General features: G+C 37.3%; 1 protein-coding gene across 1 annotated transcript in view; it reads left to right on the forward strand.

The window, feature by feature from the left end:
- The first annotated feature begins 1,029 nt into the window (after window positions 1-1,029).
- The window catches only part of tmem222b (transmembrane protein 222b), a 31,504-nt gene continuing 5,052 nt past the window's right edge, over window positions 1,030-27,481 (forward strand). Inside the window, exons 1-5 of the mRNA XM_067426172.1 lie at window positions 1,030-1,276; window positions 9,279-9,363; window positions 16,549-16,580; window positions 19,252-19,348; window positions 19,560-19,690. Of these exons, the coding sequence (XP_067282273.1) occupies window positions 1,158-1,276; window positions 9,279-9,363; window positions 16,549-16,580; window positions 19,252-19,348; window positions 19,560-19,690 (464 nt within the window). The 5' untranslated portion in view covers window positions 1,030-1,157. The remainder of the gene's footprint in view (window positions 1,277-9,278; window positions 9,364-16,548; window positions 16,581-19,251; window positions 19,349-19,559; window positions 19,691-27,481) is intronic.

The raw sequence follows: 27,481 nt of genomic DNA on the forward strand, positions 1-27,481 counted from the left end.
TGCAAAAATGTTGGAACCATTATAATTGCATGCATATATGACCTTGGAAAGGAATAATCTAGAAGGAAAAAATAGATTAAGCATCTTGGAAGATTCTTATGAAGTTGATGTTTGTAGACACTACCTGGCTGCATCTTCTGGCCTAATTGGGTTGAATGTGGGCAGAAATTGAAGTGGCATTTTGCAGGAGAACTCCCTTAGCTCGGCCATGATGAGCCCACAATATCTGTGTCACCATGCCTTCGTTTATCAATGTCTGCAGGCTTTTGCTGAGTAGTTTGTTTTTGCCATGTGCACCATATATCACCTGTCAGGTCTAATGGGGGCCAGTGAGGAGGACATATGGCTGTAGAGCATTCCCATGAGCCTCTCTCTAGCCTGAGTATGGATCCTCTTACAATGCAATCTATACAGCACAGAGGGAAAACTTGAGGTTAATTGATCTATAACTTACAAATGGATACTGCAAAGGCTTTAAGTGGGCTAATATTGAATTGCATTGTTTAAATATTCACAGTGTACATCCAAAGAAAAAGATACTTTATAGTAGCCTAAGTTATCAAAAAAAATGTCACACATTTAAATTGAATTGCAGAACTTTTCTATCATATCTCTCTTTATAAAAGTTAATTCATAATAAGATAACATAATTAGTGCTACTCACTTAAACGATGTTTTTATTGTGTATGAAAGATTCTTTATTTACAAAATGAAGTGCACTGCAAACATCAACACACAAACCACATTTTTATTTATTTAGGTTATATAAAAAAAGGCAATTGAAAAAGTTTAATTTTTGATTTTATAGCTCATAATTTGACAACATTATTAATTTTTTCATTTATTTTCTAACTTATCTTGAGAACATGTGCCCATTGTTTTAATTGATATCGACGTAATAAATAAATAGACTACTTAACGTGATTTTCAGATCCTCCCACATACTTTGCTAAATTAATTTATATAATATATCATTCGTCCAATATGTCCTCAAACAATAGTGAGTACTGAAAGTTTATTCGCTTGATATTTACCATAGATGAAGTGTGTGGTCTGCAGTGGCCGAAGGGACCCCGGAAACGCGCCGCGCGTGTCGCCAGCGCGCGCTGCAGCTTCCAGGAAGCGGAACGAATGAAGTTCATTTCTCACAGCTGGTGATGGCGGATGCTGTCGAAATAGAGACCATGAAGAATTATAACATAGCGTTTGAGAGGATAGACCCGAGCATAAGCCGCTATCCCTACTGTATTGTATGGACGCCAATCCCCGTGTTATCGTGAGTGATTCTCGCCTCCACTGTTGCTTTTGTTTCATGTTAATGTTTTGAAAGCGATTCAGTCCCGTATAAAGAGGTTTGTGTTCATGATGGATGCATTAGGCTACACACCAAACATTACACCAGCAGGCATCATTAAACAAGTGCGGTGTGGAGGACCGCTTTGTTGATGTAGCAGCGTTCTGTTGCGGCAGCTTGACAGCAGTGCAAATCGCGTGTTGTTATAAACAATAACTGATTTGGCATTTGAACTATAGTTTTCCTGACAAACCCTGGTCGCTCCTTGTTTAAAGGAAAAGTTCCTAGAATTAAACAAAAATGTTGCTCCAAACATGCAATGTATACCCGGAACACAAAATTAAAATATTTTAAAGAATGATTCACACTCAATACGAGCAAACAATAAGAGTGGATGGGGACTGGCGCTATTGTGAGTGGATGGGGACTGGCGCTATTGTGAGTGGATGGGGACTGGAGCGGCTCCAAAAAGGACAAAAAGTAGTCCATGCAACCTCATGCTTTATGAATATAGCTGTGTGAGGAACTGAAAATTTGTTTCCGCCACCGATTAAAAATAAAAAAGGTAATTGCAATTTTAGTTTTTTTATTTTAAATTCTGACTGTTTTTTTTAATTCCTTAGAATTGTTTGATATAAACTCTCAATTGTAATTTACAGTCTGGGCTTATATTTATCAAGCTTCTCAAAGTGCCATTTTAGTCTTAAGTGCTTAAAATTCAGGAAATGTACTCCTACTTTCAAACTTATAAAAGCAAGTTATCAAATTTCTTAAAGTTAAAAATTACTCTTACTCTCCCAGTTATTTAAGACAGCTCGAGGGGTCTCTCAAGTGGTTTGGAGTTGTCAATAGGGGCTTGTGATGGCACTGAGGAGACAAATGTGTGTGCGCGAATCTTTCAAGAGGAAGAATGTTTTTGAAATGTTTGACAACGAGCAGTTAATCAAACGGTATCATTTGGACAGAACTGGGTAATGTTGGGCTAAACTTCCCTTTTTATTTATTTTTTATTCACTGTTCGACTAATTCAGCAAGCAGTAGCGCTTCTCCCTCCCGCCAATTCAATTTTCTTTTGGCATCAATGGTGGCTGATTGTATCATAAAATCTAGAATAGGGTCAGTTAAGAGCACTTTTTAAAATTTGTAATTTGTAGGACATTGTCAAAAATGTGTTTATCTTTAATTTCCAATGTGTATATCATGTATTCTCTTGAAAATTCTTTATGGTTGAATGTAAACATTCAATGTGAATTTATCTGAGAATATTCTTAAAAAGGAAATCTATTCAGTCCAAAATCCTGTTTGTGGCACAGTAAAGATGTTGTAAATCATCTCTAAAACTGACACTTAAGATTTTGTCCTTCACTTAAAATACAACTTAGATGCTTGATAACTAACTTTTAAGCACAGCTTTGAGCCAAGATTTTTTTATTTTATTCTTAAGTTGATTCGTAGCAGTGTTCTTGTGAGTAATTCTAAGAGGCTTGATAAATACAGGCCCAGAATTGCATGATATAAAATTAGAATTGCAAGATATAAACTTCGCAATTGGGAGTTGTGATATAAAGTTAGAATTGCATTATATAAACTCTTTTGACTTTATAACTGGCAACTGTGAGTTTACATCATGAAATTCTGACTTTATAACTCCATTGAGAGTTATAAAGTCAGAATTGTGAGGTATAAACTTGCAGTTCTGACCATGACTCACAATTGCGAGTTTATATCTCGCTATATCTCGAGTTTATGTGAACACAACAAAGAGAAAAAAAGTCAGTTACTTTTAATATATATATCTATATCTATATATATATATATATATATATATATATATATATATATATATATATATTCTGTGGTGGAAACAAGCTTCCATAATGTTGCATAGCAACCTGGTTTTCTTAACTAAAACCTACCAAGGATTTCTCTTTTTGACCTTTTGATTTTTACAGAAATAAGTTCTGTGACCAATAATCAATATGTTTTTTAATCAATAATCTAATGATCAAAATATATCTATAATCAACTGAACACAACTTTAACGAATAAATACAATATACAGTCACAGAAGTAAAAAGCTAAGCAAACTCCACCATGGTTGCATGACTTAAACATCATCACCATTAAGCTTTCAACAATCTTTATAAAAAATAAAATGAGTTTTGAGTTAAAATAGTTTGCAGCACTCTTTTGACAAACCTGCTGTGATCCACCGATAAGCTGACTTTTTGAATGTACCATTGTGATGGTAATCGTGATAATAAGAGAACATATTTAAATGCATGCGTATTTATGTGCAAACTCTATCCTTATCTTAAATCTGGGTCCAGGAATCATAAAAAGCTGTTTAATAACCATAAAGAAAACTATAACGGAAATTATATTAGCGTCTACCAATGCACGATAGCCTACTGTTTATCATAGCCTAAATATGTGCTGCAGTTACGTCATCTGCCGCTTTAAATGCTTGAGCTTTTTCAAGTCGGGTGGATTCTGATTGGCTTAATGTTTTATTGGTCATCAGCTGGAAATATTGTTTAGCGGTGTGGATTTCCGTATAGAGTCCAATAGTCAAGTTCTGGAAGTAATTCATTTTCATTCATGTAAGTAATTCATTCATTCATTTTCACCAAAGGAGGATTATTTTTAATGTGGAATTCCTGGTGAAAGACTACAATACCCATGATGCTGTACACTGTACAGAAAATACCACTAATCAGAGTCGAAACAAACAAAATGTGCCAAAAGATGTCTTTAGCTCCATCCACTTCCATGAAAAAACACAAATGATGTCATTGTGTCAGTCTCCCTATGCTCTCAAAATGCTTAAATATGTAAATATATGCATATTTTGCAATGAAAATATTACATATAAATATACAATATATACATTTATATATAACTTATAACCTATATCAACATTTTTAATTTTGTAGTTTTATATTTCTCTATCATTTATAATTTCATTATACTATTTGCAATGCTTTATGGGCTTTAAAAAGCTGTTAAAGGGTTACTTCAGCGATTAGCATATGGCATGGTATCAGTAGAAACCCTGGAATATATTCGAATGATTGTGCTTCACCTCCTCATATCCCCCTGTCAAGAGATTTTATTTCTGGAAAAATTCCTCCCATCACGCAAATATGGTCAATTTGCGTCATGGGAGGAATTTTTGGCCAGAGGCTAAAGACTACAGCCAGCAGAGGGAGCCATTTCCGCATGTTTTCAACTCGCACGTGGGGGATGGGAGATCGCACTCACAGCTCAGCTCGCAGCCTCAGGCATTCATGGAAACAGTGCGGCCGGAGGAGCAAAGTAAGTGTTTCAACTTCACGAATTAATTCCTATGAAAGTTAATCTTCCAAAGGCATGAACTGAAAACGCACCAGACTGAACACGCGCTGTGAATATATCCCACGAGTGTGGTCGTGTTTACCTCAGCTCTCATGAAGAGCTCATTCAGCTCATCAGAAATGTATGTAATTTGACCCCTGCAGTTTGCGCTGTGACACTCCCTCAGCGGCTAAATCACATATTGAACAGACACGTTCCGTTTTTAATTGTAGTGTCTGTTCTCTAACAACTGATTTTATGAAAATGAACGCGACCGCGGTGGGAAAGTGAAAGTCCAGTCACAGTGATTTAGTAGCACTGGCTTTGGGAGTGACCTTGTAGGGCAGCGAAGCATTCTGGGAATTGTTGTCTTCCATCACCCTGATGAGACAAAAATACATGTTCTGTCTTTTCTCAGTCTAGAAAGCATAAAAAAAAATGTTTTTATTATTATATAAATTATTTATTATATAAATGTATTATTATTTCTACTACATTAATGACCCAGTTTAAATACAGATTCATCTTCCCAGCGCTGAAGTACCCTTTAAGTCTCGTACCTTTTTTATTTTTGTCAGATTTTCAAATAGTTGTTTTGCTATTTTTTACGTCGTAGCTGGTTGGCTTCATTTATGGCTTTAACAAAGATTTTTTTTTTAAATCCCTATAAAAAATATTTCCGAATCCAGCACCACTGCAAAAGTGGGTAGCCACTGTTGCTCTCTCTATACTTATAGAATTAGAATGATTATAAGACTTCATAGTAACTCTTATTGTTTTTGATGTAAACGAGATTTTACACTTTCTGGTCTGCTTTTGTCTTTTGTTTGTGATATAAGAAAGTGATTACAGTGTTTTCTCTTCTTCTTTCAGAAAAGTAGTGCCTTCCGCGTCACAATTAAGACGCTAAAGGTGCCCCTGGGCGTCATTTTGCGACGCGCTGGGTGCTCCATTCATTACAATGATAAACCTTTGGCGTCATAAACAGACGCATTTAATTATTTGCGTTTATAAAAGCAGACATGATTTTATTAATATTTAAAGGCTACTTTAATATTTTGGAGCAACTAACTCCACTCCTACCCTAAACCTACCCATATCTAAACAATATAAAACACATACCAGGCAAATAAATGTACAGTCACAGGTATTTATTGCAAAAACTGACCAAAGCAGTATAAAAGTATTAAGTCATGTTGCATTCCAAGTCTTCTGAAGTCATACGATATCTTCATGTGAAGAACAGAGTCGATCTTGATGTTTTAATCGCTGAAATGATGATCCCGCTGCCCCGTGAACGAACTCATTCATTTCTCATTCAAATAATTCAAAAGACTCCTGAGCATGACGCAATCGGTCACAAGACACACGAGAGCCAATGACATTTTACAATCAATGCTGACGTAATGACGCAATTGGTCACAAGACATACGAGAGCCAATGCAATTTCACTATGAAATCTGACGTAACCGGCGCCAATATTTGAAATTTGATTGTGTTTGTTGATGATCTTCTGCGGATGGAGATGCTGATCGCTTTTGGGGATTTTCTTCATACAAATCAATCGTTTGGCCTCGGAAAACTTGGATTATTTAACTTTTTTGAATAACTTGTGTATGCAGTCGTATATGTCAGGCTATATCCTGTGTTTTATATCATGTTCAGACAAATGGGTAGGTTTAGGGATGGGATGGGGTTGGGTTACATGTTAAGCATGTCTAAATAGCGTAAATAAAATAAATGTAAATAAAATTATGCTTGCTGATTAAATTGAAAAACACACTCCAACATGTCATAATGGCAAAATTATAAACTAATACAATTTCACCATGGCGATAACATTACTAATACCCAGCGCGTCTGTGTATGACGCCAAAGGGTTCTCACTGAAATGAATGGAACACCCAGCGCGTCGAAACATGACGCCTTGGGGCACCTTTAGCGTCTTTATTGTGACGCGGAAGGCACTTGACCATGCTTCGGTTTTTGACGCCTTGGGAGTGAGAATGGGTTGAGAAGTACCATGGTATCAGTTGGTCATACCATGTCATTCAGATAATATGGTGCTGAATGATTACCATATCGGTGTATTGTGGTATTTATACCTGGGTATTTTAAAGAATACCATAGTTATACATTGATAGGTGCAGTACCATGGTGTCTTTTAATACTTTTTTGTTAGTGTCAAATCGTTCATATTATTTAAAAAGGACACCATTTTGTAATGCATATCACAGTAATTTGATAACATACATTATAATTTATGACGATTAGTTGCAAACATGACACCTTTGCTGAATCTTTGATGCTTGGAATGGAACTTAAGTACACTAACATCAACAGGAGGCTCCCGTTATGTTCTCATCTGGGATCAGAATCCAAACTCCTTCAAATAATCACATTTCTGTGATTACAGCTGATCTTAGACCAGTCCCCTGGTGTCCTCCACTGCAGATTATCTCAGTGTGAGAGTTCCTTGCCCTATGTTTTGTTCGTCTCCTGTATTTGGGTCAGCAGCTTGCTCTGTAGGACACTTGGTGATAAATATGCACATGGACAGGACCGTATCTGGGGTGCCGGCGTATGCCCTACTCCACTTCAGAAACTCCACTGGGGCTGTTTGTCCTGGGGCTCCACTGGGGCTGGTTGTCCTTTTATCCAGGATATTCATAGCGTTATTTATATTACACCCCTGAGAGCTTTGTTGATAATGCCTTTTTTTTAATTACATTGATAGGAATTTTGGTCTAGTGTCTAATCCGCTTCCTTATCTGGTTGTCCTTTGGATTGCTGGTTCTATTGCCCTGCTTATTTGAATTCCAAAGCCAAAATAATATGAATATGAATCAGCAGGGGAAGCTGGATTTTGGCCAGGTGTATGATATTGAAAGGGCACTCTCAGCATCAAGCCTTGTGCTCACTTACCTGTCTTCCCAAAACATGCACAAGTAAATGCGTACTTCCACCCCTTGAACAATTTTAGGGTTTTTGAGCAATATCCTTTGTGTAATTTTTGCTCTTGCCATGCACCCTGGAGGGATTTATTTTACGTCATGTCCCATGTGTAATGTCCCCGACAACGGCAATAACTTAAAAAAATGACAAGGGATAATACTGATGTTTTTTATGTTGAAGAATAAAATGTGAAAATATCCTAGTTTGTAATATATTTTTTTATTTTTTTATTAGATCCCATGAAATTCACATTTCACTTGATTGACAGGCGATTTGACCAGTCATAACGCCAGATCCGCCATTTTGTCCGACAAACAAACCAGACAGGAGAGTTTATATATTAACGTTGGTCGACTTGAACTTACTGCCGTCTTTCCGTGGTTGAAACAACATACCTTCTGATGTTCATTCATGTTTATTTTGGGCTAGTAGGAAGAGATGATCGGGTCAGGTGCCGCTTGAACTGAGGCGTTTAAGCAATCTGTCACATCTCATCAGTGTCGTCAAACAGTCAATTGGAATTGGAGTTTTGTTTTAAATCCATACATTTTAGGGTAGGCATACACTACAAATTAAAAATGGAAAAGTGAATCCGTGAAAATTACTAAAAACGTTGTATTATGCATGTCTGGCCAGTAGTTGGCGATGTCAATTTGTGAAAAAACTGTGCACCAATATGCATAATGTCATTGTTTTTTGTTGTTTACACAGAGATAGCTGATACTTTGAAACCGCTTTTTAAAATGTTTGCATTTTCAGGCCCACAACACGCTGTTGTCATGTAAATGGCCAAAATGCTTAAAGGTCCCATTCTTCGTGTGTTTTCGAAGCTTTGGTTATGTTTACAGTGTGCAATATAACATGAGTTCATGTTTCGTGTGTAAAAAAAAACACAGTATTTTTCACACAATTTACTTATCTGTACAGCGCTGTTTTCTGTGTCCTTAAAACGGCCTGATGATTTCCTTGTTCTATGAAGTCCCTCCTTCAGAAACATGTAACGAGTTCTGATTGGGTCAGCTCTTCCCGTGTTGTGATTGGACAGCAGCTTAGCGCATTGCCCGGAAAGGTCCCGCCTCTTACCATAACGGGGAGATGCAAGCGCTGAATGCGCGCTCTTCTCCACGTGGGAGAGCAACAAGACCACGCCCCCTTTTTTGTGTGTTCTTGTGGGACGGAGGGTTAGTCAACAAACGGTTCTAGTGACGTCATTACATCCCTGCACTTCCTGCTGTAGACCAAACCGGCCGTTCGCTGTAGGCTTTGAAAGGGTACTTCTGTTAAATAAAATATCTCGCTTGGCATTGAAATTTGAGCTTTATAATTTTACAGGTATTATTTATGCTCCAACAGCAACATTACACACTAACTAGAGTTTAAAAGATGGAATCGTGAAGAACGGGACCTTTAAGTTCTCAGTTCTCAGATTTTAAACTATTATTTTTTGGAAATCTTGTTAAAATATTTAATCTATATTTAAAAAATCTATATTTAATATTTAAAAAGTTCACTAACAATGACTAAAATTTAATTAAATTAAATATTTTAACAAGATTTCCAAAAAGAATATAGTTATGAAGAAAAAAAAAGAATAAATACAAATAATTATAAGCAAAAACAAATGTTTATCTAATAACGCAGATTGTAACGTGTTTTCATTGCTTTCATTTGTTGTTTGTTTTCACCCTTTCAGATGGCTGTTTCCATTCATTGGCCACATGGGCATCTGCACTTCCAGTGGAGTGATCCGTGATTTTGCAGGTCCATATTTTGTCTCAGTAAGTATGTTTACATGCACGATTTTTTGTTCATGTTTTCAAGTTGCATGTCACCTGTTTCAGAGAAAGTGCACAATACCAATTCCAATTTTCCAATTAGGATGAATACATGCATAACATTCAGTTTAAACTCCTACCATATCGGAGAGAGATGTAGCCGCACATTGATCTGCCATTTGTGGGTCTTTAATGCAGAGACTCTCCTCATGTGTTTTCAGTTTTAATGTATTTTAAAAGTTAATGGCCAAATGTGTCATTACAAAAGTTCACAATAGTGTTGCAGGTGAAATATAATGTGGATAACATTGAATAAATATCTTTTTGTCAGGGTAAATACTGATAATTGATCACTCAAACCCCTTTATCTAAACCTCTTTACTTACCCGTCATGCTTCTGTCATGTTTGTAGTTTTTTAAGACTTTTTATCCACGTTTTTAGTTCTAATCGAATCCTCGTCCAGCTCGCATTTGGGTTGTCTGCAATATCGGCCATTAAGATTAAGCGTCGATCTGCACTTTGAATTCGGAAATAGTAGACCATCCGGTTATCTTTGGAATACTCATTTCAACATACTATGATTTGGGACATACTAATTCTATTTTTGAATACTATTTAGGACGGATAGTATGCGAATTGGGACGCAGTATGTGATAATTTAGTCATTGTTTAGCAGTTCGCATTCAATCTTGCTCTATTCTGGTGTGGTACTCCCAAATTTTTTATGATCCCTTCATATTCTTAATTTGTTCACGTTCCACTCCGCTTTCTTGTCCGCACTGCTTTCAAAGCATATTCACCGTGGATGGACATGTTTAATAGCCTAGAAATCTAGACTCACCCTAGTGTCAGCAAATCTAATCTGCCGCGAGTGTCGTTTAGCAACTCTCAGTACACTTCTGAGCTGTAAACGGCAAACTCTGGTCGGGCCAATCACATCGTGTATAGAGTCGGTGGGCGGGGCTTAACATAATGACGGCCGAGTTGCGCTTGCGTGCTACTAGTAAACACAGAAACTGGCGAACGACGGTCTTTCGTATCGGCTTTGACCGTGGCTCTGGAAGACTTGGAGTTAAGCTTTTCTCTGAGAAAAGAAGAAAGAACGGCACTGTCATTCTTAAGAAGGGAAGATGTTTTCGGACCGTTTAATCTTTCAACTAGCTCTGCTTCACCTTCGTTGCTCTGGTTGGTGGTAGCGCTATCCTATCGTGTGCAGAGGGATTTTAAAAAAGACAACCGTTTATCCGCACCTCGGATTGAGCCCTGTCAATAGTGAGTTTCCAGACCAAACATCTTGATGTGGGCCTGGCTTGTCAGGCTACACATGCATAGTACAATTGCTTTTTTTTTTTTTTTTTTTACTCTACCAGATGTCAGAAGGCACTAAGTCATGTCATTTATAGGACATTCGCTCAGAAGCAAAGAAGAAGAAAATTAGTGGATCCGCCATTGAATGCTAAATTTTGAACAAGAATCAAAACAAAAAGGATGGAGAAGAATATATGCTGCTTTGTTTATGGTTTAGTATCGCTGTTTACGCACTCTTCTTCAACTGCTGCACAGTGCATCACAACTATGTGTATTGTCACCTGGTGGACTCTTCTGTCTCAACATTCTCCTTGCACATGCACCGTTGTACACACACCGTCTGGGGACTTGAACGGACCCCTGCCGATGACGAAAACTATGGCACATGGAAAGTGCGCTGACCGTCGCGGAATGGTGAAAGGCTTTAAGTATAAAGAGAGAGTTCTCCCCAAATGTCATCAATTACTCAGCCTCAGGTTTTGGTCAAAGTCCATTTAACCAGAATTTTGATGACAGAATTTCTATTTTTGGTTTTGGCTACCCCTTTAATGTGGCACAGAGATTACATTTATACAGGAATTACAATCTTAGGAATCAAAATATCACACATTTAAGATTGATTATCAAGCATAGTCAATGTAAACAGTATTGTCATTTGGGCATTTCTTTAGTCCGCGGCTTGAAGCTGGAACGTGATGTTTACTGGGGGACCCCTCCGGAACACAATTGGGATGTTTTTGGCCTTGATTGGGATAGTGTTGATTAGCACTTGGGTGGATTTTGGTGGGCAGACCTTACAACCCTGAATATAATAAATGCACACTGGTTGTTGTGACAGTCATCATGGTAAAGTTTAATTTAATAAAAGTATTATTTAATTTAATAAAATTAAGTAAAGTATTTCCAGCAAGAGTATGCCAACTGAGAAGTCCCTGTAAGAAAACAGCTGCATTTCTTTTAGCTTCAGTTAACATGCTTGCCATATTACAAGTGAAGAGAGAATCCATGCCTATGGTTGCCAGCTTGCATAAACTGAGTATAACATTGGGAAAATTTCCAAGTTGTGCAGGTTTAAATCTCTCCATAGATGGTTTGGATCCCATTCAATCTGGCAACAATGAGCTTGTTCGAAGCCCTTGGAGGCTTGTTACTGCAAGATGCCTGTGCTGTTATAAATGACCTGTGTAGGCTGGGCTGTACTTTTGCTCCTGTCTGACCTCAACAATGTCAAACAACCTTTTGTTGACATATGAAGGCCTTATAAAGTTTGTAACTGGTTTCAGGGAAGAATGTTCCTCTAGATAAAGGTCTCTATAATTTGGTGCAAAATTCCATTCTGTTCATAAGTGGACCGTTTTAGCTCTCACCAGAAATCACTGGAAAGTTCAATATTTGCCACCAGCTTCCTCACTGACCCTGTACAAGCACATCCTGTTATTTCCAACAGAAAAATCTATACCTGTGCAAAAAGGTGCAGAGCAGAGGAGGAATCCTGTCTGTAATAGGACATGTGGTGAAAGCTACACCTCCATCCCTCTGCTCCGTGGGCTTTCTGTCCTGATAATTGCAATGTTCTCAGCCGCTTCCAGAGTTCGGGAGTTTTCTTGTTAAAAAAATGCATGATAGTGTGATAGTATCTTAGAGTTCATAGTCAGGGCAAATCTATCTCATAATGCACTTGGCATTAAAACGGACCATGAAAGAGATCCAACCGCTTGTTCATAAGAATCCCGAACAAATTTAGCTGTTTAAACAAAAATTCAGTTTATCATAGTACAAAAACAGTTCTTTTCAGATTTGGACATTGATCCTTTAAAAAGACCTCTGTCAGACAGGAGCAAAAGTGAAATGTCTTGGGTAGAGCAAGGCCGGTAACATGAGAGGATGCGGTTATTTGACCTGCGGTGATACGGGCCAGCACACATTGAATTGCACCACAATCTGCTGCACTTAACTCCGCTTGTGGCTGACAGGGACTAAAAAGCGCCTCGCATGTGGAATGAGTGGGCGATGTGGGTAGAGGTTAGTTTACAGTAAGTTCACAAAGTTTTAGAAATTCCTGAACTGATTATTACGTTTCAGAAGATTGTATGTGTATGACACTTGCACGTGCAAAATATGTTGCCACTGTTGCCGGTGTTTTAGGTATTTTACCACATTACTATATGGTTGTTTGTGTGTTGCTAAGAAGTTGCTTACTGATCTATGTCAAAAGAACACACCAAGACTATACTGCAAAAAATCAAAAATAGGATAGTTCATTTAAAATTTTACATTTAGTAAAAAAAAAAAATCCATATTGTTTCAAATCTACACTATTGCTTTTAGTTTTGGGATGCCTGCCTTTACATGCACATGAACTTTAATGGCATCCCATTCTTAATCCTTAGGGTTTAATATGGAGTTGGCCCACCCTTTGCAGCTATAACAGCTTTAACTCTTCTGGGAAGGCTTTCCACAAGGTTTTGGGGTGTGTAGTGTGTTTATAGGAATTTTTGACCATTCTTCTAGAAGCGCATTTGTGAGGTCAGGCACTGATGTTGGACACTGATGAGGCCTGGCTTGGAGTCTCCGCTCTAATTCATCCCAGAGGTGTTCTGTCGGGTTGAGGTCATACTGGTTGCAAGCCAGTCAAGTTCCTCCACACCAAAATCGCTCATCCATGTCTTTATGGACCTTGCTTTGTTCACTGGAACGCAGTCATGTTAGAGCAGGAAGGGGCCATCTTCACTGCTCTAGAGTCCAGTGGCGGCATGCTTTACACTGCTGTATCCGATGATTTGCATTGCACTTGATGATGTAAGGCTTGGATGCAGCTGCTGAAATTACTTTCACTTTGTTATAATACCACTAACAGTTGACCGTAGAATTAGCCTGGTAAAAAACCAGACCATTCTCAGTAGTAACTGAGTTATGGTCTGGAAAGCTTCATAGACAAATTTCCAAAAGGGCGTCACCAACGGACGATGACGTATGCAGAGCGACGGAGAAACATCTGAGAAAGCAATTATCTGTTTGTGATTTCGAGGAAGATGAAATGGCTTTTGACAACTTCTTCCATTGTTGTAAACGAAATATGATAATAGCTGGTGTCCACCGCCACTCCATCAACATCTTTGCAAAATTTGGAAACCCTAATAGCATCTCAGACTGACTGAAACATCTCGCATTGACAGTCAAACAAAAAAAAAACATCAAGCTCTGATCGCATTTGCCCCTGTTGTAGGCATTTTTTATTGCAATTAGAACGTGATTTGCAATATTAAAAAAAAAAAAAATATTGAGGAGAATTTATTCAAATTCAGTCATTTCAGATGTGATAGAACATTTTTGGACTTGAGCGTAGTTACGCTAGTTTGTTATTACGCTATTTGTTTATTTACAATTATTTAATTTTTTTCGTGATTACCAGATCTAGTCTGAGGAAAAAGCACAGGAAGGCCAGATCCAGAGCTGCTGTGTGGTGTTAGCACATGATCACACTCCCCATCCTCCTCATCAAAGTAGACGGTGTAATCCATATCTGGTAGCCGAGTGTCGTTCTTTGCTCGGGTTTTAACGAAAATGAAAAGTTTAAATCACTTAAAACAGACGCGACGGCTGATTCGAACAAGTGATATTCCACATCCTACTTCACTGCGCTGTCATCATCGTGTAAAGCCCGTCCCAACGTTTCTGATTTCGACGGATGAGATGGGTTTGAATGAGCTCTTTGCAAGACTACTTGCAGAGCAAATCTAAATTTGCCCGAAGTTGTCTGGGTTTTCCCAGGCTACCGTAGAATATTTTGTAGTGAGATATTTAGTCTGTGAAATGTTTAGTAAATTTCACGAATGGTCTTATTGCACAGGTGGCAACCTATCACAGGACCACGCTTGAATTTACTGAGCTCCTGAGAGCGACCCATTCTTTCACAAATGCTTGTAGAAGCAGTCTGCAAGGCATGCCTAGGTGCTTGATTTTATACACCTTTGGCATAAATGCATTTATCAATCAACTTTATTAATATAGCGCTTTTACAATCACGATTGTGTCAAAGCAGTTTCACAGTGTCAAACAAGATAATATTGCAACAAAATTAGATTTGGCTGTACAGTCGTACTGGAGAAAACAGTGATGTTATCAGCTTATTTTAATTTATCATATAGCGACAATGTTGGCATATCAGTATTATAGTTTATAGAATTAAATAAAACCTAATTCATACATTTTATTTGTATAATTAGTTGAATAACTATTTACAAAATAGTGTATGCTGACTTGAAGCTTTGATTGGTCAGATGTCTCAATCTGTTGTGACTGGTCTACAGCTTACAGAGTGTTTCAGAAACGAAACACCCATTTCTGAATTTCGGCTCTTGAGGCTTCTTTAGCAAGTGTATACACAGTGATACAAACATGGAGTCGGTTTTACCATATCAATTCTAGCACAAGTCCTCATCCTTTGAAAGCGCATGCAAAGTGCACAAACCAAACTCAGGCCTCAGCTACAACTATTGTGTTTGAGGGCGAATCAAAATAGATGTTGTTCACACGCAGCCAGTGAAGACCATAGGCTGGCATTATGTCAGTGTGTGATGAGACTTTCAGTCAGCGTAACAAAGTTTCTGAAACAAATCACCTACCCTGCTTTTAATACAAGATAAATATACTTGAAGGAACACTGCAAAAAATATTAAGATAATCTTTCATAGAATCTTATCTATACTGTATGTATCTTAAATTTTATTTTGTCATTCTGCACTGGATTTAAATACTTTTTAAGTATAAACAAGTGAAAAAAAATATGCCACTGCAGTAAGATTTAATATTGTTTTAAAATCAAAATAATGATATGCAAGTCCAAAATGTACAATGAATTTTGACAAAGCAATATTTAAAACAGTAATATTTCATTATATGTTACAGTAGATAGCTGTATGATTGTTCAGTGCTGTTTAAAGCGTGAACTAGATTTGAATGGACTGAAACAGACTTTGTAACAGTTGCTATTGAAGGGGCTTTTTGTTACTATTGGTCTTGTGATGCTGTCAGGCAATTAGTGCTGTCATCATAATGTCAGCTGCAGCTCTACAGTCAGTAGTCACATGGCCTGGCAGCAGAATTGAGCTGCCATGAGCATAGATGGCTGATTTAAAAAAAACAGACTTGAGATGAGTGGCATGCTAGCGGATAGCTCCAGGTAATATAAATCTCACTGGAATACTGGATCCCACAGAGAGAAGTGTGAATTCACAATGATATCTGTCAGGAAAGACATGGACATATATGGAAGTTTGTTTCTGCCACGGAATTTAAAAAAATAAATAAAGTAAACGTGACATTTTATCTGACAATTTTGACAATTCTCACTTTTTCGCACACATCTGTTTTCCCCTCAGAATTACGTTTAAATATAGCAATTTGGACATTCTTTATCAGAATTGTTAGATATAAACTTGAATTTGCAAGAAAACACACAAATGTGAGATATCAACTCGCAATTAAAAAAGGTAATTGTAATCGATTATATCACAATCCTGACTTATTTCTTGCAATTCTAAATTTCCTCTTGCAATTCTGACTTTTATTTCTTGCAATTCCAAGTTTATATGTCAAAATTATTTAAACTCATAATTACAAAAAAGTATTAATTATGAGATATAAACTCATATTAGAAGTCAAAATTTTGAGATAAAAAGATGCCATTACCATATTTATTTATTTGTTTTTGTTTCATGGTGAAAACAAGCTTCCATACATATGTTATATGTAACTTGTAAAAAAATAAAAATAAAAATAAAATACAACACACATACCTATGCTTAGGGTTTTTTTTTTTTTGTTAGCGGTCACATTGTACACATAGAGTTTAACTGTCTGTTTTGTTGCTCTTGCAGGAAGACAACATGGCGTTTGGAAGACCAACAAAGTGAGTCAATATTGCTGTGTTGGGTTGGTCAGCATGCTCTCAAAACATGTTTACTTAATTTGTTCAACCTACCCGCAAATGGCTACTACTTCTCTCTGTATATTAAGCTGGGAAACAATAAAGTATTTAATGACTGAATAAATTACACGTGTAAAGGATTAGTTCACCCAATAACGAAAATTGTCATTAATTACACTCCCTCGTTTCAAACCCGTAAGACCTTTGTTTATCTTCGGACCACAAATTAAGATATTTTTATTAAATCCCTTTGCTTTCTTACCCTTGATAGATGTTTTTACCACTTTCAAGGCCCAGAAGGATAGTAAAGACTACAGTGGCTCAACCGTAATGTTATGAAGCAACGAGAATACTTTTTATGCGCAAAAACAAAACAAATTTTTAACGTTTAAATAACGACTTTATTCAACAGTTTGTTCTCTTCCATGTCAAGCTCCAATGCAGAACTTCTGGGTCCTGCGTCAGAACGCCGACTCGGTTGGCTAGCTTCTGCGTCAGCGTCACACGCGTTCTGTGTGTTCTGACAAAAAAACAGGAAGGGCTGCACTGTTTACTATGTGAACAGCATGGGAGACTTGCATGGAAGAGAAGAAATTGTTTAATAGTCGTTATTCTTGGAGGTTTTCGCACATGAAAAGTATTCTCGACGCTTCATAAAATTAAGGTTGAATCACTGGAGTCACATGGACTATTTTAGCAATGTCTTTAATAATAATAATAATAATAATAATAATAATAATAATTCATTACATTTATATAGCGCTTTTCTAGACACCCAAAGCGCTTTACATTTAGAAGAGGGGAATCTCCTCAGCCACCACCAATGTGCAGCATCCACCTGGATGATGCGACGGCAGCCATTTTGCGCCAAAACGCTCACCGCACACCAGCTGATTGGTGGAGAGGAGACAGAGTGATTAAGCCAATCAGGATATGGGGATTATTAGGTGGCCATGATGGACAGAGGCCAGTGGGCAAATTTGGCCAGGATGCCGGGGTTACACCCCAACTCTTTATCGAAGGACATCCTGGGATTTTTAACGACCACAGAGAGTCGGGACCTCGGTTTAACGTCTCATCCGAAGGACGGTGCTCATTGACAGTATAGTGTCCCCATCACTATACTGGGGCATTAGGACCCACACAGACCACAGGGTGAGCGCCCCCTGCTGGCCTCACTTTACTACCTTTCTGTGCCTTGAAAGTGGTAATAACGTTGCAGTCTGTTTAGATCAGAGAGCTCTTGGATTTCATTAAAAATATCTTCATTTGTGTTCCGAAGATGAACGAATGTTGGGGTGAGTAATTAAAAAAAAATTTTTTTTTTTTTATACTGTTGTCTTAGGTCAACTAATGATGTTCATGTGGTTTTTCCAGTTAAAAACATCATAACTAATAAGTAATAGGCTATTTTCTACACTGGTTTTGAGGCTCTCTCCAAAACGTTGGGTTCTGATGGGCGTGCAGCACTGGAGACTTGGAAGTAAATGCCCACGGCTAGGATTGGATAAGATTTGCATATTTAATAAGCTTCAGCTCATCTGTTAGTTCAGTTCACGTGAGAGAGGAGAGAGTGAGGGAGAAGCGGCAACTGGAATGATTTTCTCGATCACAGGGCTCGTAAACGTCTATATCGAACAAACACAATGATTTATTTCTCATCGACCCGCTATGGATTGGACTATTAATTTTATATTACACATAGCCCGCAAGATCGGACGATATAAGCGCGAACCGCACGCACACATACACGTTGGCCGCGCGCCCCGCCCTTCAGATGTCATCAAGAGAGGGAGAATAGCAGAACAAGAACGGAATATTACGAGATTCATCGGCTTGCCGGGCTTTGTGAGCCCTGGCCCATATGTGACTGAGTCCAGCGTGCTAAAGGTATGCTCTGTTAGACACGTACACATAAGCAAAACGATCTATAACAATGAAGTATACAAAAACACGTTTTACTCACGTGTGTTGCAACATTCCTGTCAGATCCAAATCCAGCATCGACCGGAGATTTGTTTACAAACGATCCCGCAGTGAACTGAAGTGAACACCACTGTCTTCCCCACGTGAGCTTCATTAAAAATAAAGTTCAACCACTCATTCCTAATATTAGGATCCGAAGGAAGCTTATGCAGCGACTGTGTTCTTCCACAACCAGAAATAGCACAATATCTTAATCTTCCTTGGCATGAAATTGTTGTTGACCAGCTAGCACGAGCCGATCAGCTCCATGAGTCAGTGGGCAAGGCTACTGAATTAGACGCGCGGTAGAGGTGGTGTTTCGTTGCGCAGTGACATCATTATAAAGCACAGGACCGTTTGCTGAGCCTAGTGTCTATAAAAGCTTTTCTTTGACTAACAAAGAAGTTTTCTGCTCTGAAGCTTACAGGATATTCTTATATTACCATGACCTTTTATATATCAAAAGCTTAAGGAAAAGTTGATTCCTTAATTCATCACCCCTTTAATGACAGAATCCCTTTATTAATTTCAACTATCCCTTTAAGATACTCCAACAGTGGTTGTAAAATAAATGACTTGGCTTGTTGAACTGCATTGTGGGATTAGGCTTTTCCTGATATGTGCTTCAGTATACACACTAGCCATGTATTTGCTGCAGTATTTATTGCTTTATCTGCTTTATTTCTAGGTACTGGATGTTAGATGTAAGTAAAGTACATGCCAGTGGATCTAACGTGTGGGACACAGCAGTTCACAACGCATCAGAAGAGTATAAACAGAGAATGGTAATATGGGTTTCTTTCCTATTTCCTATTTTCCTAGTAATAAAGTACAGTCAGATCATCAAAAACAGAAAAATGCTCCCTTTCAATCGTATGTTGATATTCCATGTGACATTTTATTACAGAAAGATTTACGGAGGAAAAGTACTCTTTGAGCTGCCATACAGAAAAACAGCTGTTTATATTCTGACAGTTATCCCTGCTTTTTCTCTAGCACAACCTTTGTTGTGACAATTGTCACTCACATGTTGCCATGGCACTGAACTTGATGCGCTATGACAACAGCACCTCGTGGAATATGGTTAATGTCTGCCTACTCTCACTCATTCATGGGAAACACGTCAGGTGAGATAAATAGAGCTGTGCACATTCACACTGTTGCTTTTTTTGTGCTTTTATCAGATGTCTAAATGCGAAAATCTTTTGTTGGTGTATTTTTTAGCAACTTTACAAATAGGTTTTCCGTAAAAGGATACTTTAACATTTACATTGTAGTTTTCCAAGCTACAAGCTACACATAATTATATCTGACTAGACTCAAGTTGACAATGACAAGTGATCCTTTTTAAAAAGTAGTTAGAAACACACCAGGATACTTATAATAAGTCCACCACCTTTCAAAAGTTTGGGGCCTTTTTTAAATTAAAGGTGCTGTATGTAAGAACAACAGCTTGCGGTTGAAATGGGTGCTACAGTCTAAATTCAAAATATTGTCCGGCCCGCCCCTCATCAGACTCGACGTTAATGCAGGTTGCCAGTTTGAGGATATGAAACAGGAATGAGCGCAATTGAAACTGTAAGACAAGGAGACTTACGGTTTAACCGCTAATAGAGATTTTAGAATTCTTTTAGGTTGGGTAGAATCTGCGATCTCTAAACCAGTTTGTTTGCTGCCTTCCATGGCAGCAATACACTGTGTTTTCTGCCAACTGGCAACTATGGTTGGGTACTGAACTTGATACTTTTAAGGGCAACTAAGTACCGATTAACATTACATCAGTTGGTGCCAAATTTCGGTACCTGAGAATGCATCTGATATAGGCTAGTGTCTGTGAATATTAACCCTTAAAGACCGAGACAGCCGCCCGCGGCTAAAAATAACTATCGTTCTAAAATGTTTAATAACTTTTAAACCGCAAATCCAATCTGCATGCTGTAAACTGCACCATAAAGAGGAGAATCTCCGCTTTCCATAGGTATAATATGTTTCGCGATTGACCATTCAGAGGCTCCGTAGTCAGCATCGATGCGTCATCAAAATATGCAGCATTGACTAAAAATAACTACCGTTCTAAAATGTTTAATAACTTTTTAACCGCTAATCCAATCTGTATGCTGTAAACTGCACCATAAAGAGGAGAATCTCCGCTTTCCATAGGTATATTATGTCTCGCGATTGATCATTCAGAGGCTCCGTAGTCAGCGTGGATGCGTCATCAAAATATGCAGCATTGATTTGTCCAGGAAACACACGTGGGTTGTTCCCCTGAGCCAAACAGAAATTATTTTTTTGTATTAGTCCCATCCCCTGTGTCCAGATTCGCTGAAACTTTCATCAACTCAACCAATAAACACAGTGTTTGGTCTTTTGAACCACGAATCACGTTTCTCTGAAAAATGAATGTGGGTGTGAATTTGCATGCATCATGAAACCAAACAGAAATAAACGCGTGCAAAGCGCTCTCTGTCAGAGCACAGACAGTATATTTCTCTATTTGTATGTAGTTTGTGTTTTTACACATTTTCACTATTATATTTTCCTCAATTTGTGTTTGAGAATATTATGTGCAGAGAAGTTGAAATGTCCCTTTATGAAAATAGCCGCCCACATGTAAAAGTAGCCTAAGTATACGGTGTGTTGTCACAACTTGATGTATTGTTTGCGTTTGTTTTTCATGCTCAAATTATAATATATTTCTCTGAAGAAAAATGTTAGTTTCAGTGTAGTTATAATATAACAATCTTTGTATTTACTTTATTACTTGAACTTTTTAAGACACATTATCAGTAAATAAAATACACCTGTTTTCACTCAAAAACCTAGAAACGCTTAGAATATTGTTATAATAAATGGCTATAACTTGCTGAGGGATTGTTACATGTAGACACAATTTAATCTGGAAGTGTAAAACAACCAAGTCTAACTTTCTAAAGGAAAAAATCCAAACTTCAAGAAGTTCTGTTCGAGTTCACAGTAAAAACATCAAATTTTTGCTGCCATTTTTCTTGAAATTATATTAATTTAATCCATTCTCAGAATAAATAAATGTAAAATTGGGACATCAAATGAGCTAGATGGAAACTTCAGGTTCTCCTGTTTAAAATGATATATAGCACTTGATGCTAACTGCTAGAATGGGGGAGAAAAACAAAGAAAAGTAGAGGCACATCAGGCGCCTCAAAAATGTTCTAGGTCTTTAAGGGTTAAACAGCAAAAGACTATTTAAATATGAATCCTGCATGTCCTGCTGCGTGTCGCTGTTTGAATGAATGGTTTAATTTACCTCACACACTGAATCTCTCACGTGTTTCCATCTCTGCCATCTTTTATGAGGACATAACCGTCATAAGTTGCTCTGTGAGTCACATAATGAGCATTTTACCATTTAATTTGAGAAAAACTAGCATCATATTATAAACACACAGAAACTCAAAGGTCTTCATGGCAACCCGTCAAAATAAAAGATTGGTTTAACTTGACAAATATATTACTGTTGTACAGTAGAATTTAGTCTCAATGTAATAATCCTAACACTAATGTAATAATAATCAAAACTAAAAAAAAATTAAGTAATAAATAACAATTTTTCTTCCATGTTTTAATTTTAACAGTATTAAAGCTCAGTTGTGCAGCACTTTGTTTGACAAAAAAAGTTTAATTGAATTAAAAGATAAATTAAAACATCAATTTGTCTTCATTTAATTACCAGAAAATACACAACACAGAATTTGTGGGAATTATTTTCATTGATATGAAAATGTAAAAAAAAAAAAAATATATATATATATATATATATATATATATATATATATATATATATATATATATATATATATATATATATATATATATATATATATATATATATATATATATATATATATATATATATATATATATATATATATATATATACCCTCATAATATATAATATATTAATTTCAGGTAAAATGTGAACAGTACCCAATCCTACTCGCAACCTGTGCGTGAACTCATGTTCCCTAAATATCTGCAAACATAGTATGGTATTTTTGTTTTAGTACAGTCAAAAGCACATACAGCACCTTAATGTATACGCATTAAATTGATCAAAAGTGACAGTAAAGACTGTAACAAATATCTTTATAATGTTACAAAAGACTTATTTCAAATAAATGCTGTTATTTTGAACTTTTTATTAATCAAATAATTTTATTTTAAATAGTAAAATATTTACATTTCACAGTATTTCTCCTGTTGCTGTATTTTGCTCAAATAAATGTAGCCTTGGTGAGCGTAAGACTTTTAAAAAATCTTTTACTGAATCTTACATGAGGTTTTTTTTTATTTTATTTTTTACACTTTTTATACACTGACGCTTTTTAGGTGGGGACTAACTTTTCCCTAACTAAGTACAATTATCCGGTAATCTTTTTTTCAGATCAGTATTTATCTGCCTCAAAAACAAAAAACAAAAAGAATTGACGATCAATGATTATAATGTGCTCTATTCACTTTTGCTGCAATACACTGCACAGTGTAGACTGGATGTAAATTCAAAACTTTCGGATAAATGGCCAAATTAATAAGGCCTGATTTCTTTTTTTAGAATTATTATTTTTAATAAAAATAAGGTTTTTTTATATTCCAGAGTAAACCCACAAATTACATCTGTAAATCACTTTTCAGTTGGTTTGTTTAAATTATCTAACTAAATGAACCAATTCATTTTTGCTGTATGTTTTTGAAATCCATCCATCCTTCTGTTAAGTAAAGCACAGCTAAAGGAAATGCTCTTATCATATCTATATGGATATGTTTGCATCAGTTCTGCAATTCAGCACTTCAGTCACATCTTGTTTATTTAACATTATGCCATGGTCTGTCTGAATTCTCGGTTCGGAAGGTGTGCATTCTATAGGTCGTTTTTTAAGCACCTTATTACGACCTTTATTTAAGGTTTAAAGTCATGCACCCTTTAGTGGGCGTAAAAATAATGGCAGTGTCGCGTTACGTCTGCGGTCATGATAGGGGGTGCTCAATATCCCTCCTCGTTTCCTCGCTCCTCCGTCCTCCATACTATGACCCGGAAACCGATGGAGGTCAGCCATCTTGTAGGAGATCTCAATTCTCTAATTGCACTGCGAGGAGGCTTCCTGAGGAGTCATGAGCGAGGATACACAGGTGGATACTTTACGGAAGTGTTTTATCGACTAAACGTGACGCAAGCATTAATTCTCCTCCCCCTTCATATCGTGCAACAGTTTATTAATCATATGTTTACATGTACAAGACACAAATGTTTGTCAAATAACAACAAGTCACAGTTGCAGAATTATATCAAAGCACAAGAAAATGAAAGAAACTAATAGAAACTAATAGGCCTATTATACAACGAAAAAGCAGTTAATTACTGGCATTCATTGTTAATAATAACTGTTAATATTGATTCAAATATGGACAAATGTGGTATTTTGTGGAGGCTGAAGCTCAAAATATAAATAGTTATCTCTAATTTTCAAGAATCCTGACTAAATCCAGCAGTGCAGTCATCATTAACTGACGCCGCTTTAAAAGGACGTTAAAAGGAGTGAGGATATATCATTTCACTTTATTCAATTCCTCCGTCCTCGCGTCCTGAAGGGGCGGAGCTAGGAAAGGAAGCTAGGAAAGGAAACGAGGATGCACAAATAAAAATTGGGAAGCACCCGTGGTGTATGACTGTTGTTACCAATCAAAATGCATGTTCATTTAAATGCAATATGTGGACTTTTTTTACCACCATTTGTCATATTTTCATTCCACAAATACACCCACTTCACCCCTAAACCTACCTAGTGATTTATAATGCATATACACTTTAAATACATGTGTTCCCTAGGATCGAACCCACGATTGCATGATCACATGATGTTGTATTTTTACACCCCACTTTAGTAAACGCTCCTATGGGTCATATTTGTAACACACAACCTTTATTGGTTGGAGGACATGTTGATTAAAACAGTTTAATACACAGGTAATTGACACATGCAAATAGATTCTGCAAGGGGTATGTAAACTTTTGAGTACAACTATATATCCTAAATTTGATTTTAAATCATCTCTGCTGGTGGATTGCATAATTATAGGACTGAGAAATTGGGCCCAATGCTCTGTTTTGGGTGTCAGCTAAAAAGGCTACATGGCACCTGAAGCTGTCCACTCAAGTCTAATAAGGGATTGCTTCAGACACAACTTTTTTTTTCAGACTACTGGTTTCTGTCTGAGAACACATTGCATGTGCATTGGCCCCAAGGGACTGAGAGGGATTCACACTAGGATAGACTGTCATGGCGTCTCCCACTGGCACCCAGGTGTAATTGAAAGCGTTGCACTGAGTGCATGTTTCTCCTGGCCCAAAGTGTTCAGTGTGCATCCATCAATGTTTATTATGAGAATTCTAATGTCAGTCACTAAAAAGGAACTGCCGGTATAAACTCATGATGCAGCTATTTTGTCCTCCAACTTGTGGAAGCACATTGTTGTGGTTGCATCAGTATATAGAGTAATTGGAAGTCAGACAGAGCCAGAATTTGGACTATCAGCATGAAGTCCGGTCCACTTTGCAACATATTCTACTTTTGCAACATATTCTAATCTTATATTGTTAAATCAACAAATGGTATATGTGTTGTTTAGGGGAATCACAATAATAATTTGTTTTGTTTTTTGCTTTTTGTATGTTTTATGTGTTTAATGCTTTAGGCATCCCCGTGAAAAAGGAGTGTGCATGATTGTATTGAATGTGCACTTGTAGTCTTAAATCTTAATATACAGTATATATTATTATTATTATATTTATTGTATTATTATTTTTAAATTTGCAGATAATATATTACTGAAATTACAGGCCACTTAAAGGAACAGTGTCCGGTTGCATAAAACACCTTAAGTTTTAAGGTGTTTTATGCAACCCGGCACAGGTTTTTAGAAATAGGGCTTATTCAATTTCTTTCCTACATTTAGATATTTGGGCAAATGCATTTTTGTCTTAGTACATCCGTTGTTTTAGTTTGGCAGGGTTGCTGCTAGCTTAGCTTACCATAATAAATGGAATCCTATGTTGCCAGCTAGCATGTCCCAAGTAAAAGTGATACAAAACAAAAAACAACACCTAATTACTTGTGGCCTGCGTATTCACAACGAGGACAAATAGCGATGCAGAATAAGACTAGACGATTTCCTGGGCAGATATTGACTAGAGACTATATTATGGGGAAGCACAGGCGTGATATCTCTGCGCTCAAGTAGCAGTACTTAGCCTGTGCTTCCCCATAATCTGCATCGCTATTTGTACTCGTTGTGAATAAGCAGGCCACAAGAAGTAATTGGCTCTGCCCTCCTACGTACTTCCGCTCAATTTTCATTTTCCTTCAGTACTACGTCTGGGACTGCTGTGTAGTCTTAGGTTTTTCTCCGAACAAATTTTTACCGGACCAATCAGCGAACAGAGGGAGTGGCTGAGAACGATGACGTTGATGTCGAGCGCTAGTTTGAGATGTAGTTCAGTAATGGCGGCGGAGAAAGATGCAAACTAAACCATTCATTGCATTGTGGCACCGCTGCCGAATATCCAGAAGTTAAAGCCCCGAGCAATAACGGTCTTTGCTGGGGTTTGTTGGTTGCCCTCCAAAAGGGTAAATTCGGGAAAAGTTTGATGTTCCAGATCGCTTCGTTAGTGATGAAGGAGTTGGCTGAAGTTATTCAGACGGTAACTGTTTCTCGTGGGGTCGGAAGGTATTGCCATCATTTAAGTTACTGGGACTGGTCAGTTATTTTGTTGCCGTCCATCTCTCACCACCAGCGTAAAAATCCCCGGCCGAGTTACCTACTGCTTTTGACAAACGCAAGGTCGTGTTGATGCAATAGCTGTCCGAATCCACATCTCTGAGTTTTCAACAATATATCATTTCAAAATTCACTGTTTGTAATCATTTTTGACCACTGCAGAACACCATACGGTTGCTTTGCTGTTATAAGGATGCATTTCTAGACTTGTATTTCCTTAAAATGCCTGCAAGTATTTAGAAGAGCAATATATTTCATCACCGCTCAAACAAATTAAAATAAAAGCACTTAAACATTTGAATTGGTTCGTTATTTATTGAATTGGTTCGTTATTTAAAGACCAAGCATATGACATTTTATTTACAGCATACAATGATGTTACAGACCACGTGAGCACCGCGTTCCCTATCACAAAACTCTCCCCTCCACCGTGGCGTGAATAAATCACAATCCCAATGCATGAGTTTTAGGTTTTATCCTATAGTTTTATTACTGAGGTGGCCTGCACATGTGCACTTTTATTTTGTCGGATTTCCATGAGTGAAACAGACGAAGGGCACATGACATACGTCACGACCAAACGTTAAAGCGATTGGTTATGGCAGATCCAATAGTTTTAAACCTCAACAAGGTGCCCGCCTTCGCAGAAATAAACCCTTGTCAATGGAGAGTGGCCAGACTCTATGTACAAATGAAATGTACGAGATGCTAGCTATCATCATAGGATTCCATTCATTATGTTAAAGGGATACTTCACCGCTTTTTCATATTAAGCTATGTTATTCCCTTAACTAAAACAAGTTGATACATGGCTCTTTCTTCTGAGTGCGTGCACTTAATCTCTCTGACGAGCAGTGACGATCTGATAGCATTTAGCTTAGCCCACTAAACCCAGTTCATTCACTATGGTACCAAACAGAGATACAAGTTAGAAGCGACCAAACACCTCCACATTTTCCCCATTTAAATACAGTTACACGAAAATAGTTGAACGACCTAGTATGGTGACATAAAATAAAACGCGACGCTTTTCTAAGCGGATTAAAAAAGAGAACTATAATGTATGGCGGAATAGGACTTCTGAGAGTACTTCGACTCGGCGCAGT

Source organism: Pseudorasbora parva, chromosome 19 (assembly GCF_024679245.1).
Source record: "Pseudorasbora parva isolate DD20220531a chromosome 19, ASM2467924v1, whole genome shotgun sequence".
Lineage (NCBI taxonomy): Eukaryota > Metazoa > Chordata > Actinopteri > Cypriniformes > Gobionidae > Pseudorasbora > Pseudorasbora parva.